The 20024-nt window shown below is 45.2% G+C and overlaps 1 protein-coding gene across 2 annotated transcripts in view; it reads left to right on the top strand.

The window, feature by feature from the left end:
* The window catches only part of TLL2 (tolloid like 2), a gene marked incomplete at both ends in the record, with an annotated part of 93399 nt that overhangs the window by 45727 nt on the left and 27648 nt on the right, over positions 1 to 20024 (top strand). Inside the window, 6 exons of one of the 2 annotated variants that reach the window (XM_084264367.1) lie at positions 8489 to 8566; positions 10771 to 10941; positions 12048 to 12165; positions 12569 to 12747; positions 13026 to 13131; positions 18856 to 18980. In XM_084264367.1, coding sequence (XP_084120493.1) covers positions 8489 to 8566; positions 10771 to 10941; positions 12048 to 12165; positions 12569 to 12747; positions 13026 to 13131; positions 18856 to 18980 — 777 coding nt within the window. Of the gene's footprint in view, positions 1 to 8488; positions 8567 to 10770; positions 10942 to 12047; positions 12166 to 12568; positions 12748 to 13025; positions 13145 to 18855; positions 18981 to 20024 lie in introns of those variants that run through there. The other variant, XM_084264368.1, reaches the window with a different exon arrangement.

The raw sequence follows: 20024 nt of genomic DNA, 5'->3' as shown, positions 1-20024 counted from the left end.
GGAGACACAGGGAAGGAGGAGGATTATTGTGAAACAAGAGAAGTATGATGGAGAGACAGATGTCTGTCTGAAATAGATCTTGATCCATTAGATTGATAAGAAATCAAGTGCAACAGGGTGGGTGCTGTTGGTGCTACACATTACTGCTTTGATGGGATGGGAAGGGGGCAGTTGCACACTGACACGGGGAGGGGGGGAACCTGGCCATACAGAAGAGACGTACACATGGCAAAAGTACATGTGTATTCTCTTTTATCTTCTAATTTTCGCTTGCCTCAGCAATAGTATTGTAAGCCAAGGACTTGCTGGACTTTCACTGAAAGAAAATGGTAACATGTCACAGGGTGAGGTAACTTTTTTTTTCTTGTCTGGCTGTCTCTTTACCCTGGGGAACAGAGGTGGATGTTACAGCTGGCAGGAAAAGGCCCCTTCTAGTCTTCTTCCTTGTCTCCAGAGACCATCGCTCCCTTAAGCACTGACTCACAGTTGAAAAGATGGGTCAGGTTGTCACATTTCTTGCAGTGACTTCTTTAAAAAGAAGATGGATCATAGAATAAAAGTGATACTGCCACCTCCAGAACAGCAGGTAGTGCTCACGGACAAAGCAGGGTGTTGGGGAATGGTGCTGCCTGCGCTTCTGCTCTACCACTCCAAAGATGGCCAGCAGAAAGGCTTGGTGCTTGAACTGCTTTGCAGCTCATGTTTGTGGCAGCTCTGCATTTGCTTAGCTGTGTTCACCTTCTTCTCATGAACTTCCTTGGGAAGCTGGTGTCCTTGCCCTCCCTGCACAAGCATTTGCAGGGCTGATGTGGAGATGACACATCTGCTTGTCAAGCCTCTGGACCCTGGGACTCTCCTGAGTTATTGCAGTTAGTCAGCTTACTCTGAATATGAAAACCAGATCCCTGCAGGGAATTTGGGGTTCAGAATTCTTGTCCTTTTTAATTTATTTTTCTTTAAGTAAATTGAGGGAACTTCAGCTATTTCACTGACAGGAAATGCTGAAGGATCTATCTTGAATCATTTGCTCAGATCTCCAGGGCTCTGGGGTTTATGAAAGGTTTTTGCTATAGACTCTCCACCAGCTCTGGGAAACATCTGTTCCGCATTCTGAATGCATTTTCCCAGCAGAGCTCGTTTTAATAAAATCATCACTTTCTCTGTGGTTAGAAAAGCCAGTGCAATAAAGTGTTTTTTTTCTACACTAAAGAGTTGTTGACCGCTGGTTAATGAGGAAGTTAAAAAGCAGCATGTAACATCAAGTTTGACATATCCTGTTCTTCCAAAGTGTCTCTGATGGTCACAGTGTGACAGTTTACCAGAAGTGAAGCTCTGAACAGTGACAAGTGTTCAACATTACTTGCACTTCTTGGTTTTGTTGATGCTTCACTGTAGCCTGTGGGCCTGAGTAGCACGTATGATGAGAGTATGAATGTGAGGTGTGTTAAGGCATGGGCAGAGGAGGTGGAATTAATATTTTTTTCTAAATACACACTTATACACGCTTAATGAACAAGGGGAAGGCTGAAGATGTGGTCTACCTGGACTTCAGTAAAGCCTTTGACATGGTTTCTCACAGCATTCTGACTCAGAAACTGGCTGCCACTGGCCTTGACAGGTGGACCCTGAGCTGGGTTAAAAACTGGCTGGATGGCTGGGCCCAAAGGGTGGTGGTGAATGGAACCAAATCCAGCTGGAGGCCGGTCACGAGTGGCGACCCCCAGGACTCAGTCCTGGGTCCGGTCTTGTTCAACATCTTTATCAATGACCTCGATGAAGGGATTGAATGCTCCCTCAGTAAGTTTGCAGGTGACACTAAACTAGGAGGAAGTGTTGATCTGCCTGAGGGTAGGGAGGCTCTTCAGAGGGATCTGAACAGACTGGACCGATGGGCTGAGACCAACGGGATGAAGTTTAACAAGGCCAAGTGCAGAGTGCTGCACATGGACATAACAACCCCATCCAGCGCTACAGGATTGGGGGAGGTTGGCTGGAGAGCTGTCAGGAAGAGAAGGACCTGGGGGACAGCAGGCTGAGTATGAGCCAGCAGTGTGCCCAGGCAGCCAAGAAGGCCAATGGGATCTTGGCTTGTATCAAAAACAGTGTGGCCAGTAGGTCTAGGGAGGTAATTGTGCCCCTGTACTTGGCATTGGTGAGGCCACACCTTGAGTACTGTGTGCAGTTCTGGGCTCCCCACCATAAAAAGGACATTGAGGTCCTTGAGCAAGTGCAGAGAAGGGCAACCAGGCTGGTGAAGGAGCTGGAGGGCAGATCATATGAGGAACGGCTGAGGGAGCTGGGGATGTTTAGTCTGGAGAAGAGGAGGCAGAGGGGAGACCTTATCACTACCTACCACTACCTGAAGGGAGGTTGTAGAGAGGTGGGTGATAGTCTCTTCAGCCAGGTGACAGAAGATAGAACAAGGGGAAATGGCACAAAGCTGTGCCAGGGCAGGTTTAGATTGGATATTAGAAAAAAAATTTTTACTGAAAGAGTTGTCAGGGCCTGGAACAGGCTGCCCAGGGAGGGGGTTGAGTCACCTTCCCTGGATGTGTTCAAAAAAAGGGTAGATGAGGTACTTACGGATATGGTTTAACATAGGATGGGAATGGTTGGGCTTGATGATCTTCAAAGGTCTCTTCCAACCTTGTGATTCTGTGATTATTTCCGTGGTTGTGTCCCAAATCTAAAATGGCCCTTCTTCCACAGTAAGACATATTAGGAAAAGTCTTCCTGAGCCTCAATCCATGTGAGAGCAGATAATTATAAAGGCCAGTTATTCTCTGCTGAATGGGAAAAATGGGAGAATGTGGCAAAGTCCTCAGTGCTCACTGAAGCCTCCTTTGTCCCCAACAGAGGTTATAAAAGTAGTGGTTGTATCTACCTTCCAAGTTCAGCTATGGTGCCCTTCTGCACAGACAGCAGTGAGGGAAGGAAGAGGAGATCCAGTGAACATGGAGGGGGTCTTCATTGGTCTGGAGAGGAAAAACTGTATTGGCTTGAAACTGCTCTGAAGGTGGGAGGTTTTGATTTTAATGGGAACTTTTCAATTTTGGAAAAAAGGGAGATGGGATGTAGCTTGAAACACCTAACTTCCCATGTAGGAACTTTTAGTGTTCTCAAATTGCAGTTTTTCAGATGCCTACTATTCCTGCTGGCAGCAGTTGGGTTTTAGACTAATCCAGATGTAGTCTGAAAAAATGAAATTCGGACATATCTTAAGATAGACTGGTGTTTCTCCTTTGATTTCAGGTGATACAACTCATCTGGCCCCAGAGTAGTGCTTTCAGTTAAAAGCCAGAGGACAGGTGGTGTTAAAATGTTGTAGAAATCAGATGCCTCCGAAGCAGTTTGGAGGTCTTAGAGCCCAAAATGCACAGCAATAAATAGCTTTGACCCTATGTTGTATCTTGTAGAGGTATGGATGCTGAATGGTGTCTGCTTCTTGCTCTTTCCTAGGGTTTACACATCTTTCATCCAGTGCGAGTGCTACAAAGGAACTGCAAACAGTATAGTTTTGATGGCATGTTCTGTGCTTTCTCTCTCTCAATACCTTGTCTTTTATTTTGGTTCCAGATGAACAACTTAGACTTAACAAAATTGTATTTTCATTTTCCTATTTTGGAAGAGTGGTCGAAACTCCTTTCTTGCAGCAGCCTGCTGCTTTCTGCCTCACTGGACCCTTACCTGCCACATCAGGCTGCCTCTCTAGTTCCTGCAAACAATTTGGGCACCTGTTCTTCAGCCAGGGCTGCAGTCAGGTGGATTTCTCTCAGGTGTGTGGTCCATTTAAGCTACTGGACATTTCTTCCAGTCAGTCAGAATCCCTTGGTAGCGCTGGTCTGTGAACAACAACAAAGCGAGTTGCTGTGTGAGTGCACTGAAGGTAGGACATGAACCATTCCCAGCCCGGGCAGGGATTCCCCTGCATATTCTCAGCCAGGTTGTGCACAGAAACTTAAGTTATCTAGTTAGGGACTCCAGCAGTGTCCGGCTGGGCTTGTAGCTGTGTTAGAGCAGAACAAATTGTTAGGAAGGATTGGAACACAAAAAGCAGGGGTGGGGGTGGGGTGTGGGGGTTAAAAGAGTTTAAGAAATCTAGTCCAGGTCCCTGCATGAAGACATGGTTTAACAAGTTCAGTATCATCCCTGGTTGTGGGAGAAGCTGACAGACCTTAGTCAGGCTGTGGAAAGGCAATGGCTTCTCTAGCACAGCAACAGGTAGAAAGTAATGAGGATGAAAGTGATCTTGGAGCGGTAGTTAACTGCTGGATATGCATAAAACCCCAGAAAAGTTAGTCCTATTTTGCTCACCTTATTGCAGGTGACTGTTAGCAGTAGACCAAGCCTGCCTTCTAATTACTGTATTGGCTTTCCACAGAGCATTGTTGAACTGAAAATCTCCATTCTCTTCAATGCTGTGTCTAATGATAATAGGCATCAGTACATGCACAGGTATTGAATGGTCTGGAGCAGTAACACTGGAATCCACTCTGCTCTTGGAGATGTGACAGAATAGACTTCAGGAATGGGTTGAGGGGCAACAGGACCTGCACGTTGCCTGCAACCTGTGCGCAGCTGCTTCCAGATGCAGGGTGCGTTTCTTGGCTTCCTTATTTATTAATATAAATGCATATATTTGTATATAATGTCAGTTACATATCTCTGTTTTGCTAGGATCATGCATTAGCCTTCTCCTGGGAAGAATCAGAAGACTAAACATCTGTCAAGTCGCTTTCATCTCTGGGGTGTGTTTAGGTATCATAAGGATAGGAAATGTCTAAAAGCTTAAGTGAATTGGAATGGGATTTCCCAAAACTCTCACGCATGATTAAGAATCACCCTTGTGGGAGACAAGGGTATGGGTGCTCCATCTCTGCTGGTGAGATTAGTGGTGTTTGAAAATATCCGGTGTATCTGCACAACCATATCTGGCCTTTGTGTAGTGCTCTCCCTTTTCATCAGCTACAATGAGACAAAATATGCAAAGATGTTGTAGATTTCATTAGTCACACTAGTTTATTCAAACATCTCCTTTGCATAAGAAACCAAGGCTTGCGCTGATCTCTGGGAAAGAATGTGCTCACGGCTTGGAAAAGCAGGCTGCGCAAATGACACTGCAGCACGGCAGAGGTCAGCGGAGAAGGGGCCCCGGCTGTAGGGTTTGGTGCCATCATTTGCAATTCAATCCCATACAGTTCGCTTTTAGGGGAACAATTCACTAAATGCAGAGTTGTTCTTTTCTCCTAATTCACCATATAATTCACCTCCCAAGTTCAATTAAGAAGCAATCTGTTTGTGACTGGAAGCAAGCTGCATTTATTTAGAAATACGAAATTATCCTTCGCTTCAGCAAAGACCACATGCCTTAATAATTCTGGTGGTGAATGGCTGATTGGGGTTTCCTTTAAATGGGATGGGATATTGTGTGAAGAATGGCATACTTTGGAGGGGGTGAGAAGTCCTGGGGCTGTAAAATTTAACTTAGAAGAAGAACTTTTGTTGAGCTTGGGCTTAAGGAAGTGACGCGGACTGGGCATGAAAGAAAACAAAGGGAAATCTTAGGATGGGACACTGGGGCTGGAAAAGAGTGATAGAGTTCAGAGCAATCCATCTTGTTGAATCAGGCTTGTTCCTGTTCACACATCTAGTGGCTTTTGTCCAGTCAAGCTCTGTTAAATTATGGCACTTCCTTTGGGAGACAGTCCCCTGATTTAGTGTGTCTCTTGGACCAGGAAGCTCTATGCTATAGTCAGCTGAGAGCCTGGGTATTTTACTTTCATCTGGTTCATTTTATTGCTTTTTTTCATTATCCCTTTCCTGATATTCTGATTAGCTATAGTAGCATAATGTCAGAGAGGTAGAATTTGATACCATCCTGCCAGCCCTCTTCCAAGATGTCAGGGGTGTACCTGTTCCCCTGTTCTTGCCCCCTTGGAGAGGCTGGAGAAGAGTTTGCAAGAATCCAACTCCAGAGCAAAAAGAAGGGTTTTCCAGCTGGCAAAGTGAGACTGCTTCAGGGACTGGAAGATGTCCAGCTCTTCAAAGTGGGACATCTCTCTTGAAGTGTCCGCACAGCATCCAACAGTGCTGTACAACTGATGATATCTTCCTTTCTGTATATGGTGTTTGATCACACTATTCCTGCTTTACCTTGCCACAGAGACTGTAGAAACTTGCTCTTGCTAATACCTCTGCAGAAATCAGCTCATCCAGCCTCTCTTCTGCTCACAGGGGAACTGTTATAACATGATGGGGCAGAAGGGAGGAGGACAACTGTCATGGTATCAGCATTACATTCCTATGTCTATGAATATATTCCCAAAGCATGTTTTGTTTATCTGTTATGCATTTTGCTGTCTCATGTGTAGTGCTTTCTCACCTGGGGCACTGTTTTTTGAGTTCTCCCTCCTACTACAGTCAGTATGGAGAGCTTACCTGCCAAAGAGATGCTGGGCTGGTTTTCCATGTTGGGTCTGTGACTGTTCAGTGGCTTGCTGCCCAGGTTTCTATATTCTGAATAGTTGCTCCCTGGATTTTGTTGTATTCCCTCACAAAATGGAAAGCCCAGGAAGCCTGGAAGAAAGACAGCTATAGAAAGAAGAGTGGTGTTCTCTCTTCCCCTCGGGTATCTTGCTTGGGTTATTTTTGGGTTTTTGTTGATAGTTTGGGGTTTTGGTGGTTTGGGGTTTTTTTTCCCCCTTTGCTATCTGGTATTGGGGGACTTAGTTTAAAAACAGGCATTTTAGGAGAAGTTGAAGGTTGTAGGAAGAAAAATTAGAAAATATTTTGTGAACAGGAAAATGTAATTACAAAATCAAGACAGAAGATGCCATTCAGGCTCTTTCCAGTGCTCTAAAACCTGCTTTGACTGAAGTGGTTATTCGTGAGCTGCCTGTGAGCACGCAGAACTTCCCTGTGTCTGGCACCTTGCTAGCCCAGTAGCCAAGTGAAGTGAAACTTAACCTGTCTCGTGTGTTACCTGGTTGTAATTCTACCTTAACATACTGCTAGTGGAAGGGTTGTCTGTAGACCTAAGGCCTGTAGGTACCAGGGTGGATATAATAGTTTATAGAAATCAGACTTTAGAGAAGACATTGTGTAATGGAGGGACATTGCAGCGTGTTTCCTGCAGCACAGGTGAGTTTTCATACTTGGTATTTTCCTTTATAGCGACCAGAACTATTCTGAAGTCATCTGAAACAGAAGTGGAAACAAGTTATGCATTTTAAATCAGTTTCTGGCACTGGGTGATAATTAGAGTATTTTTCTGTGGCAGCACTGGGGGATCCTATTTCTGTGTCATGCATCAGAAAAACTAAAATCAAATATTAGGCTGTTGGTAAATTTCATGGTGCCTTAACGGTCAAAAGACCAGTATGGGCTGTAGGCAGGGGTCTCTATCTCCATTCCCTAGCCAGTGTGGCTTTTCTGGGGAGCTAGGGTCTCTCCCTGAGTCTTCATCTTATGGTAAAGGATTCTGGATGCACTAAGCCCCCTTGGTGCTCTTGGTGTGCCAGACAGCCGAACTTAGTGGAGTCGCTTCCGCAGCCCCTGCACCCTGCTGCCAGCAATGCTCTCCTACAGCACACTGCTGGGGAAGGGAAGCAGCAGTGCTGTCTGGAGGAAAGGTACGGTCCTGGTACATGGAACTGCTGTGGTTTCTGTGCCAAGTCACTGTGACATCAATCAGTCAAATCCCTCCTGCGACATGTTGCTGTCTTGTGCATCACTGGAACATCAAGAGTCAGTTTTACATGGAGGCAGTAGGAAAGCCAGGCAGGGAGGCACTTGCTATGGGACCAAACAGTTTTGTTTTGGTGCCTGAACTAGAAGGAGACGCTTCTGTGGCCAGCCTGGGGACTTCCTTGTGGAAGGGACAGGTAGCTGGCATTGGATGAGGCACAACAAGTACCCAGGAGCTGGTATCACACGGTTCTCCCTGCTTTAGTAGCCAGAGAATACTGACATCTGAGTGGCAAGGTTTTGGTAGCCGGGGGGTGCTATTTTGCCACATAAAACCAATATATCATCACAGAGGAGGACTTTTCAGGTGAAGCTGAATTCAGGCTTGATGTGTAAGAGTTGCTAGAGCAGAATATAGTTCATTCTTTGACTTGATGCTGTGCCTTTTCCAATTTGAGATTTAATAGTGGTACTTATAAGGAGGATGGTAGTGATGGTAGAGCTTCTGTTCTCAGTATTACCTGTGGAGCCTTCCTGGAAGGGGCTCTGCCTATTCAGTATGTGGAAAAACTAAGGCACAGGATGGTCATGCGTGGCAAGGTGTCACTGTAAGCTAAGGAAAAATCCAGGAAAAGAGCTCAGCTTTATCGGGCTCTCAGTCCTTTTCCCTTGTGCAGGGAAAGCAGCCGGTTTCTGTGGCTGTAGGCCCACAAATGGCATCACTGACAGCTGCTGTTCTTCCCGTGTCAGAGCTCTGCCAGCCTACTCACCAGGAGATGTGTCTGCTCTTTTTCCTTTGCAGGAGGCCTGGGAGAACAGTCTCTTGTGTCAAGTGAGAACGTCACTTCAACTGATCGTAGTAACAAAGCAGTTAAAAAGGGTAATGTGGTACCCCACCCAGACCTTTGGGTATCTTTTATTTACTTTTTTTATCCCTTGTAAAACCACATTTTGTGCTGTGTTACACATGTGTGCCTTCATGCCTAGGAGACCAGCCTTGCCCAGGCATCTTCTTTGTTGTTGCTGTGGGCAGTGTAAGGAGTCTCTGACCCATGGCTGGTGTATGGAAAGCCCTGAGTGTTGGTCATCATGGAGGAAGGGGTGGAGGGGATTTCAGAAAGGGTCCAGGTCTAGGTTGTCCCAAGCTTGGCAATAGTACTAGTCAGTAAGGGAAGTTATGTCCAGATAGACCAAGCATTAGAAAGGCTGCATGGCTTTATCTTTCATTAAAGAAACTATCTCCATTCATGCAACTTGGCAGTGGCTGTAAGCAGCGCTTCAAGTTTGCTGTCTGGATTTACTTTGCCCCCTGGTGATAGGGCATCTGCTCCCTGCTTTCCGCAGATCCCTGCTAAGAGGGTGTGCCAGACCTCTCCAAGGACCCGCTACAAACTTCATTTGTTAAAGGCAGAAAATTTTAGCACAAGAAAATCTGTTGCTGGTTAGGAATGGAAATAGTGGCACAGAAATGTGGACCCGGAGTCCTCTGTGCAGAGCTCCTACTGCACCAGGCACAGGAGAATATGGGGCAGATGACTTTGCACTTGCCTTTGATGACAGAAGCTGTCTGTGTGCAAATTCACAAGGATTTTCAGCAGTCCCAGAAGCAGTTTGTGACTGGGAGGCAGGTATCCAGATTACTTGTGTCTCAAGACCCTCTTCCTTCTTCCAGCTGTGACCCCTGTAATGCCCCAGCAATACCTCTGGGGAGTGGGTGTATGCAAAGAAGGGGAGGGCAGCTCTTGTTTCATTGTGGGAACCCCCAGGCTCAGAGCATCTGCTATCCAGGGTCCAGCAACTGTTTTGAGGATGAGGCAGCTTCTGAAATGCCAGGTACAGCCAGCATGCCAGGGAGGTGCTCCAGGCAGAGGCCTCCAGCAGGAAGGGTTGGACCTGGTGAAGCAGGAGGGAGGGTTTGAAGTTCATTTGTTCAGTCCCCCCACACTGCCTTGATTTCCTTCCCATTGTTTTGATCCCCTCAGCCTCAACAGTAGTGATTTACTCCATTATTCCTTTGCCCAAGTCCAGCTGATGGGCTGACTGTGCAATACAGGCAGCTTATCTAAGAAACGGTGGCTACACCATCCTTTCACATGCTAGTAAAGCCCAGCTGGACTAAGGCTGCTTTTAAGGTTTGACATCACCCATGGCACAACAAATAGGATGTGAACAACCATGAATATCTGAATGGAGGATGTTTTCTGCTGGATCAGACCCACACCACATTAAAAGTGAAGTTGTGTAGGTGCAACCAGTATCTGAGCAGAGCTGCAACAGCACAGATGTAGGGCAAGATACAGGTCCTGCCTAGAAGTCTGTGTGACTGCTCAGGTAGGCTTTATGGCCAGCACCACACAGACAGAGCTTCTTTGCCATTTTAGCAAGAAATGAGATGTGCTGTCCCATTTGTAGTTTTGTTCCTTTTTATTAAAATGAAGAGAATCACCGTGGATGGACGTTTGTGTTAAGTATAGAATGTCTCACCTTTTCCACCCCGAGAATCTCTTCTCCAGCAGAAACTGATCTGTGCATGTGTTCAAACCACTCAAGACCTAGCTTGTGGAAACAAACAGTTCTGTGTAATTCTTTTAAGCCTTGAGTATAGGTTCCAGTCTTAGGGACCTGTCCTCTTCTCCCAAATCCAACCTGAATGAGTGGTGTTGCCATTGTGAAGCTAGGCCTGCCACAACAAACCTTTTTCTAGAGATCTGGATGAGGAGGGCAGGCTGAGAATACACAGTGATATCTGGGCTTGTTTGACCTCCCTTCTCCCATTCCCCTTAACTACTGTGCCCCCCTCTGTGAAGCTGCTGTTGGAGAGACTGGGTAGCTAGAGGATGGGGGGTGTCCCTTTATTCTTCTCTGGGAGAATAGGTTTGGCATAGTGCATAGGGAGGCTCCAAGGCAAGAAGGGCTGAGTTGCTACAGAATAAGTCCCAAACGAATCACTGGCAAATCTGGCTATAGCTTCTGGTTTGGGTTAACATCTTGCTTTTTCTATTTTTCTGAAGCTCCAGGGTATTACCCAAGGGCTGCACATGGAACTAAAGAGGATTTAAACAGTGTTGCCACTCTGTCTTGCAGATGTCGGGCAGAACACAACGTTTGCAAGGAGACCGAAGAAGAATGAATATAAAAATGAGTCTGGGATGGATACACGCTCCTCTCCCAGAGTGCGCAGGGCAACCACATCCAGGGCTGAGAGGATCTGGCCAGGAGGGGTCATCCCCTATGTGATCGGAGGAAACTTCACTGGTCAGTAGTGAAAACATTGCTCCCTGTTTGCTCAGGGGTGAGTGTTTCGAAACGTGTGGGAGATCTCAGGAGCAGAGTTTTCCCACAAATGACTAGGGTCCTTGGGAGCCTCTCTCCTGAGGCAGGGTGGGTATGTGGTTGCATAAGTAATTGTGCACTAGCCAGTCCATAGCACAGTTCCCCTTTTACATTCAGCTTTGTGTTTTTCCTTAGCTTAATCCCTCCCTGGAGCTCCTGTCTGTGTTCCTTGAGACTTTTTGATGTGCTTCTGGCCTTTCCCCACTCTCTAGTCATTCTTGAGAGTGGCAGCTTGCTCTGCAGCTCTGTGTAGAGGCTATGTGGGAAAGGCAGGGTAGAGAGGCTCCTGGCCACATAGAGAACCTCTGGGGCATCACATCCCAGCTGCCTGCGTGACTGTTCTGGATGCTGTTGAGTGATCCTGCTCCCAGGGGAGGGAAGGTCCTGTGGCCTGTCTCCTTTCTAGTGTGCAAAAGGAAGGCATAATACTCAACTTCTCAGGTGTGTCTCTGTGAGTCCTGAGCCGTGCCTCAGTTCAAGCACAGAGCAGCAGTGCATCTCAATACCTTCTGATGCTGCCCTGAGACTGCCATGAGTTCCTATATAGTTTTTGCTTCTAATTTTGAATACCTGGTGGCAGTTTTGCCTTAGTGTCGAGGAGCATCTGCAGCAGCCATTAGATTCCTAGGTCTTGAAAGCTGTGTGTCGAGCTGTTGTGTTGCAGCATGAGAACAAAGTTGGCATACCACCGAGTAGCTGGTGCACAGACCAGAACACCCAGAAGCCCTGCCAGAAGGACCTCTGTGTAGTGAGGTGACATTTCTCATATGCACAAGCATTGATGTGCTTAACCAAGTTTACGACATGTTTAATTAGAGCAATTAGTGCACTGAACAGAAGCAGAGAAAAGTATGATACGGTAAGCTAGTGCTATAGTAGGCATTGGTTCCCAGATTCTTAGAGGCATCTATGGGTGTAAAACTGATGGTTAGGAAAGATTGGCTATTCCCTTTTCCAGATGAAGACCATCAGAGATTTTTTTGAAGGCTAGGCCTTCACAGTTTGCTCTTCTTGGATGTCTTTTTCAGGAACCCAAAGAGCTATCTTTAAGCAAGCAATGAGGCACTGGGAGAAGCACACTTGTGTGACGTTTGTGGAGAGAACTGATGAAGAGAGTTTCATTGTGTTCACGTACAGAACATGCGGGTAATTGATACACACGTTCCCTGCAGCTATCTGTGTTCGTTGATAGATGGCTTTGTAAGTCTAGCTGTAGTCAGAATAATCCAATGGCTGCATTTGGGAATCTCTCACAGAGATCTGTGCTTACTCCCTGCAAGGTTTGCCAGGATAAATTAGTGTTTGATCAGAAAGCAATGAGCTTTTCTGGATTCTTTTTCCTGGGATAATACGAAAGGGTATATATGTATTTTTACAGATATGCACTTACATGTTTTCTTTGTACGTACACACAGACATGTTAAGTATATATAGTGTATGCAACAGCTGACCTGTTCTGGACCCTGCCAGATGCCACCTCCTGTTTCTATGTTTCAGACTTCCCCAACTCATTGATGTACTGCATGGGCTTGTGGGGTTTCTTTTCCAGATGCTGCTCGTATGTGGGTCGCAGAGGCGGAGGCCCTCAGGCTATATCCATTGGGAAGAACTGTGACAAGTTTGGTATTGTGGCTCATGAGTTGGGTCATGTGGTGGGTTTCTGGCATGAGCACACACGGCCTGACAGGGACCAGCATGTCACAATCATCAGAGAGAACATACAGCAAGGTAAAATAACACTTCTGGTTATTCCTCCTGGCTTTTGGGTAGGTGGAAACCTGTGCTGGACTTGTGGAAAACCATAGTGGTCTGTGAGTTGGGATGCCGTAGAAGAAACATAGATAGTCCTTGGCTAGAATAAGGCTCAGAATAGCTGGGTTGATAGAGATTTTGAATGTCCAGATGGAACAAGGAGAATATCCCTTCTGTTCCAGACACCCAGAGGTAGCAGTCTTGTTTGTTTGTTTGGGTTTTAAGTGATTTGTTTTTTTCCCTTTGCATCACAGGTCAGGAGTACAACTTTTTAAAGATGGAAGCTGGGGAAGTGAACTCACTGGGAGAAACCTATGACTTTGACAGCATCATGCACTATGCTAGAAACACATTCTCCAGGTGATAATACAAGGTTACATGTCCTTAAGACTTTTTTCAATAGTTGTGATTAGCTCTGTGGGATACACAGAGCCTAGAAGGAGACCTGCAGAGATACGTGCAGTTGCAGTGAGCTTTTCAGCATTGTAAAGTTTGAAAAATATTTGAAAAAGCAAGGTGGGTGAAGAGAAATGTGTTGAAATTCTGTTTTCCCATCCCCACTATATTCCCCCAGTGCTGATAAACTCAGAGACATTCCAAAGCCACAATAGCATGCCTTGCTGCCATGCAGCATGTATGTATGTGTGGATGTATCTGCCCACCTTCAAGGGGACAATGCTAAAATCACCTTTAAGTCTCTTAGTTGTCCAGCTCATGCTTTGGAGTCACAATATTGCCTTCTGAATCCCTAGCGATTTTGCCAAGGGAGACTTTAAATTCTATATCATGATCTTTAATTTCATGATCTTTAATTTCTTGGCTTTTTTTTTTTTTAAACTGTGTGCTTTAGTTCATGACCACTGCTCATCTGTGATCCTGTGTGACTGGGCTCTTCATAGAGTAGTTTTAGGTCCTGTTCTTATTCCAACTAACTGGCCAATTTCTGTGTAGACTGTTTGCCATTGACTCCCATCTCATCCCTCTGGACAGAGCCCATTTTACGATCAGACATCTCTACTGGATAGGGAGGTGAAATGAGCGTAGTTAGTTATATCCTTGATTTGGAATGAGAGCTGCTAGATGACCAGCTCTGGTTTGCTGCATTATTTTACATTTTTTTTTTCCATAAATCTTGCTATTGCTCCTTCCTAAAAACCTTCCTTCACTACATACCTTGAGTAAAGGGGATGGGAAGCAGAATGCAAATATTCATGCTATTGAGAACTTTTTGTTGCAAAAAAATAATTGCATCTTGGGGTGCTTTTAATTTTCTCATTCCCCTGTTGTATGGAATTGCCAAACTTATTGTTTTGTTCTTTTTTTTTTTTTCCTGAAACTCCACATCAACCAAGGGGACATTATCAAACTTGCTGAAATGCTGCTTGTTCTGGCAGGGGAGATGGTGGCTGGTCAAGGGTACTTTGCAGCTTTTGGAGGTTTCTTTGGATCAGATACCCAAAGCAAACAATTTTTCTTTCCTTGAGGCATCTGCTGGACCCTTCCAGCATTTGCTAGACTCTAAATGGTCAGAATTGTCTTGCACAAAAATAGGATTAAGTTATTACCGCCATTTATATTGTGGATGCCTTTGAGTCTGTCTCTCTTGAAAACCAGGGTCCTTCAGAACACTGCTGGACCAAAAAGGGATAAAAATGGCAATAGTCCTTCTAAATTTAAATTGGTGCTTAATAGGATTTTTAAGTCTGTTTTCTTTAAGCCCTTTGTCTCTGTGACCCACTCTCACCCCAGCAGCAGTCTTTGTGCAGTAATTGAACTGAGCACTAAGTGCCTCTGTGGACTGATTGTGCTCTCACCGTAAATAGGCAGTGCTGGGAACAAGCTTTTACTTTACCAAGACCTGTCTTGACATCTGCTCCCCTTAAGGGAATGATGCTTACTTTGCCAATCAGTAGAGATTTGTGAGTGTGTGCGTGTCTCCTTCCCGCCTTACTGAGGTTTGCAGGTGCTGGCCAATAGCAACCAAAACTGCAGCAGAGCCCATGAAGATACTGAGTTCCAGCAGGTTTTGTGAAGATCAGTGGCTAGCTAGGGAGCCAGCCACTGTGTGATGCTGCTGAGGGAAGAGCTATAGTGGGTGTTTTAGTACATTAACCTACACCAGAAGGTCCACACAGGAAACAGATGGTCTGAGCACCCCACCAGTGAGATGGAGTGAGTGAGGAGGTGAAGGACACAGAGCTGCGTCTGTGACTCAGTGTCTTGAAGCAACTCTTACATGGCTCATAGCACAACCTTGTTGCTTACGACTCCTGTGAATGTTGATGATCGCAAATCATATGGTGTTTTCCATGGCTAACTGCTGCTGCAGGCTCTAGGCCCTTTTTATTTACTCTAAACTTTGTACTTTGAACAGCAAGGGACAGTTTTTCTGAGCCACAATGAGTGGAAATTGCTGCAGGAGTCACTGCTCACTTCCAGTTCATGGCCAAACAGTTTTCTAATTTGTGTCTGTGGCTGATAGGAATAGGAGTATGGCACAAGAGGCTGTAGTTACAGCAGTGACAAGTTTTTACCATGGGAACTTCTGTTCCTGTCAGAAAGTTGCCTGCTTTGCAGAGTACGGCTGCAGGCTTTTATTTCCTGGTGCATTCCTTACAGACATAGCAGCAAATTAAATTGAATATTGCTGTCCCATTAAACAATTTATTTTACTCTTGTCAAGACCCATAAGTGGCTGGGTAGCAATAAGAAAACTTAAACCTCCACGGAGCCCAAAGCATATAGTGGGTTACCTTAATTCACTAAGCTTGTTAATGGGCATGGCAGCACAGCCTGGAGTTACAAACATGACCTCTGTGAAGCTCCCATTTGAATCGGGATGCAGGTAGTGCTGCCTGCATGCCAAGGGGCATCTTCTTGATGTGTTGGCAACACACCATCCTAATTCTACATGAGACACTTACATCCTCCACAGGCTTTACTGTATGAAGTAGGGTAATGCTGTCTCTCCTCTGTTGGGACGAAATGTAGCTACCTGCAGCTGAGTGCTTAACCTGCCTTGAACTCTGTTTCCTTGAGTGGTGTCTACAGCACCTCTATATTGACCTCAGATGGGACAGTGGATATTCAGCATTTCTCCAGCTGTCAATAATTTCATGATGTTTACTTAACGCTTTACACATTCAGGGTATTATGTGGGTGCTAATGACTCTTTAGAGCATCTCTGCTCAAACTCTGGTTCTTGGCTACTAGCAATGGTGGGCTGCTGTGTTTGATTGTTGTACTGATGCATGCTCTGCCCATGCCTGGACAGCAGCAGTAGGGTGCATTCAGGATTCTTGGGTTCTTTTCATACCTCTTGGAGGAACAGCTCTGGTGTTAGAGTACCTGAGCTGATCTGTTTAATGATGCCTGTTTGGTGTTTATTAATTTGTAAGCCAAAGTATTGGTGTTTTTAGACACATTCACCAAATGTGTGACTTAATATCATAAAATGTTCTTAAGTAGGTGGGGTTTGGGTGGGGTTGCTGGGACCTGTGTGGTTTAGGCCAGAAAGACTCTCCGTTGTTCTCAGTTGCCTTGATTATAAAATGAGAGGAACTATATTTACTGCCTCCTAATTTGGGGTCATATTCAGCAATGCATGTGAAGAAAGCACAAAATTCACTGGTGGAAAAAGCAAAACCAGAAATCTTACTGGTCCAACATAGGGTACAGCCTTCTGAAAGAAAATGTGTTTGGCAGGTAATCAGGGACCACAAAGTAATCTGAAGCTGTGGGCTGTTTGATTGCATGAATACTTCCCTAGGTGTATGCTATGTGCAGGAGTCTGGGGGCTGCAAGTACACAGTTATGGGGGCTGGAATAGGAAAAAGAATCAGAAGTTTGAGTGTGCAAATAGTGGTTGCTCTATTAAACATTGTCATTCTTCCATGGTTGAGCCTGGAGATCTGCAGAAAACGTTTCACTGGCCACAGAGGTATGTCCTTGCCGGATGCTGAGTTCTGTGAACTCCTGAGGAGGCTTGAAAACTTACTGTGGGCAAATAAAAACCTGTTTCTCTGCTCATGGTATTTCTGGAATTGGAGGATTTATTTTTGGTACATAAACTTAAGTAAATTTAGCCAAAGGCATGCAGTTGGCATGTAGAACACCAGCTTGAATCTGTCATTCTAAATTTGATGGGCTCACCTCAGAGCTTGTAAGCACTGTTTTAATGCTGATCAGGAATTTTTCTACCACTAGGAAAAAAAACCCAACATCCCTCATGTAAAAATGTATTCTAGTTTTTAAAACAGATTAAATTCTTTCCCATCTATTCCTTGTGTCAGTCTGAATATTTACAAAATTATTTCCCCCCACAAAATAAGTTTAATAGAATATTTTCTGTTCAAGAACATTGGCTCTGGACAGCTGTGATCAAAATACTCTGCCTGCAGTATTTATTTAAAATTTAACCAATACCAAAATATCCCCCTCTCAGTCTCCTTCCCAAGGCTCTCACACGCCTGAGCATCCTAATGAACAGAATTACTGGTGTACTTAGAGATTAAGCCATACTTGAAGACTTTTGTCTCAGGACTAGGCAACACTAAAATTACTGCTTCTGTCCTGATTCTCCATTGGACTCTACAGACAGTTGTGTCCCACCCTTCAGAAAGATAAGTCTACCTCCTAGAGCTGATGCAGAAGTTTCAAGCTCGCTCTTAGCCTTAGCACCTCCAAGTCTGTTAGACCTTCGGGGTGCAGTGAAACCATTTCTGTGGGTAGACAGCCTGGCCACGAGAGCTTGGATTTACCAACCTGGAATTCAGGCTCCTCATTCCTCCCTCCCACTTCAGCCTTGCAGTCCTAACACTGCCTTGGGGTCTCTCTTACATTCAAGCTCTTGCTTGGATGCACAGACTTTGCATTTTCATGAAAGTGAGCTCAAATCCTTTCTGGACTGAGATCAGAAGTGCAGTAGAGACCTCCTGAGTATGAACTACCACATGGAAGAAATAGTAGCGAGGATAAAGAGGCAGAGAGAAATGGAGTTATTAGCTTGGAAACTCATGCAGAACAAAAATAGAGCACTTGATCTTTTTCTCTTGTCTGTGGCAACTGAAGTCACTGCCAGCCCAGCCCCATCTGCTACTGAACAAGCTCCCCTTCCATTTGCTCCTTTGACTTAAGTGTCCAATCTGTGCTCCTGCTGATCCAGATGTGCCACAAGCCTTCTGCAGGAATATTTCATTGCCTTTTCTGATTTATGGGAAGGAATGTGTCTATACTCAAACACAGGCAGCAGTAATCTTGATATATCAAAAGAGGAATTTACTGGATTGGCAGACTTGCGTGCACATTTGGAAGCTATCTGCTTCAGTGAGAAGGCCAGCTGTGCTGGCTCTGGCTGGGAGAGAGTTAATTTTCTTCACAGTAACCAGTATGGTGATATATTTTGGATTTGTGCTAAAAACAGTGTTGGTAACAGAGATGCTTTAGTTACTGCTGAGTAGTGCTTACACAGAGCCAAGGCCTTTTCTTCTTCTCACCCCACCCCAGTCCTGGAGGTGCACAAGGACTTGGGAGGGGACACAGCTGGAACAACTGACCCCAACAGACCAAAGGGACGTCCCATACCATCTGACATCATGCTCAGTGTATGAAGCTGAGGGAGGAAGAAGGAAGGGAGGCTGTTCAGAGCGATGGCGTTTGTCTTCCCAAGTAACTGTTACATGTAATGAAGCCCTGCTTTCCTGGAGATGGCTGAACACCTGTCTGCCATGGGAAGTGGGCAATGAATTCCTGATTTTGTTTTGCCTGTGTACATGGCTTTTGCTTTACCTGTTTAAACTGTCTTTATCTCAACTCATGAGTTCTCACTTTCACTCTTCCATGATTCTTTCCCCCATCCCACCAGTGGAGAGTGAGCAATCAGCCATGTGGGGATTAGTTGCCAACTGGAGTTAAACCACGACAGCAGCTCAAGATGTGCAGTTATCACAATCTGCATTGCAGTTGCTTGTTAGTGTGAGATGTGTGGTCGAGGAGATGGTGAGGGTGGCCTGCCAGGAAGACTTTCTGTGCATTGTGTCACTTTCCCTACTTCACTGCTCTTTGTCTCTTTGTTCTTCCCTTTAGAGGGGTTTTCCTCGACACCATCCTTCCCCGTCGTGATGATAATGGGGTCCGGCCAACTATTGGTCAGCGTATTCGCCTGAGTCAGGGAGACATCGCTCAGGCAAGGAAGTTGTACAAATGCCCAGGTAAATATGGCTTGTGGAGGTGGCTCTACCTTTATTGTAGACGTATGGCTTATCTGGAAGGCATTGGTGTTCAAGAGCACCTTAATCATCCCTTTGATGAGAGAGACTCAGGAAATGTAGACCATCAAATGCTCAAGCTGGAGCTGTGAATCTGCCCAACATGTGTCTCCTATTAGTATTTTGCCTGTATTCCTGCTCAGTTTAGGACTTTAGATTTTTCCAGCATTCTCTACTATCTGTTAAGAACATCTGCAGAGCAGGCTGGGAAAGAGGGACAAGGCCAAAGCTCGTATTTTGCTGTTGTTCTCATGTACTGTCTAAAATGAAGGGTGTAGGCTCTGTTCATATGAAATGTACAAGACCATGGACAGAGGGGGGACTAGAAGTTAGCCAAGTGGCAGAGGGATATCTGGTAAACCAAGGTCTCTGCACACCAACCGTCAAACTTCTGTTGAGTTGTTTATATAGGTGCTGTCCCAGGAATGACCCTTAATGTATCCCTAAGTCTCTCTGATCATGGTGTGAGATAACAAGAAGAAAGCTCTAAGTTGCATATTTATGAAACAATAGGTGCTAGAAGCTAGTGCTTTCTGCTGATTGGGGAGGGCTGTATCCCTGTTTCTGCTGTCAAAGTGTTGATAGACCAGGAAGAGCTTTGACAGAGAGCCCATTTATGTATGTGTGATGTACTAAAGACCAATAGTCTGGGTCCTGCTTTATCTGGGGTCTGAAAACATTGACAAAAAGAGCATTGGGGTCCCAGATACAACTGGGAGAATAAATTTATCCATCATAACAAAAAGATCCTTTTAAAGTGGAGATCTTAGCAGTGAACATTTATGCAAAAGTTTTAGCTGAATATGTTAATAGAGAAAACCAGATTTCAGAGAAGAAATCTGCCAGACTTCAGGACAGGTTTTATGTGAGGATGTAAAGAGAGGCTTGGAGCAAAGGTGACACCCAGTCTGGAGTCTGTGGCATGAACTGCAGTGACTCAGAAGGGAGGTGTGGGAAGTGTGATGCTTGGAAGGAGAAAATTTAATA

This window comes from Gallinula chloropus (assembly GCF_964237585.1).
Source record: "Gallinula chloropus genome assembly, chromosome: 5".
NCBI lineage: Eukaryota > Metazoa > Chordata > Aves > Gruiformes > Rallidae > Gallinula > Gallinula chloropus.
The sequence above is the reverse complement of the archived record's forward strand: the minus strand, read 5'-3'. Positions and strand labels throughout refer to the sequence as shown.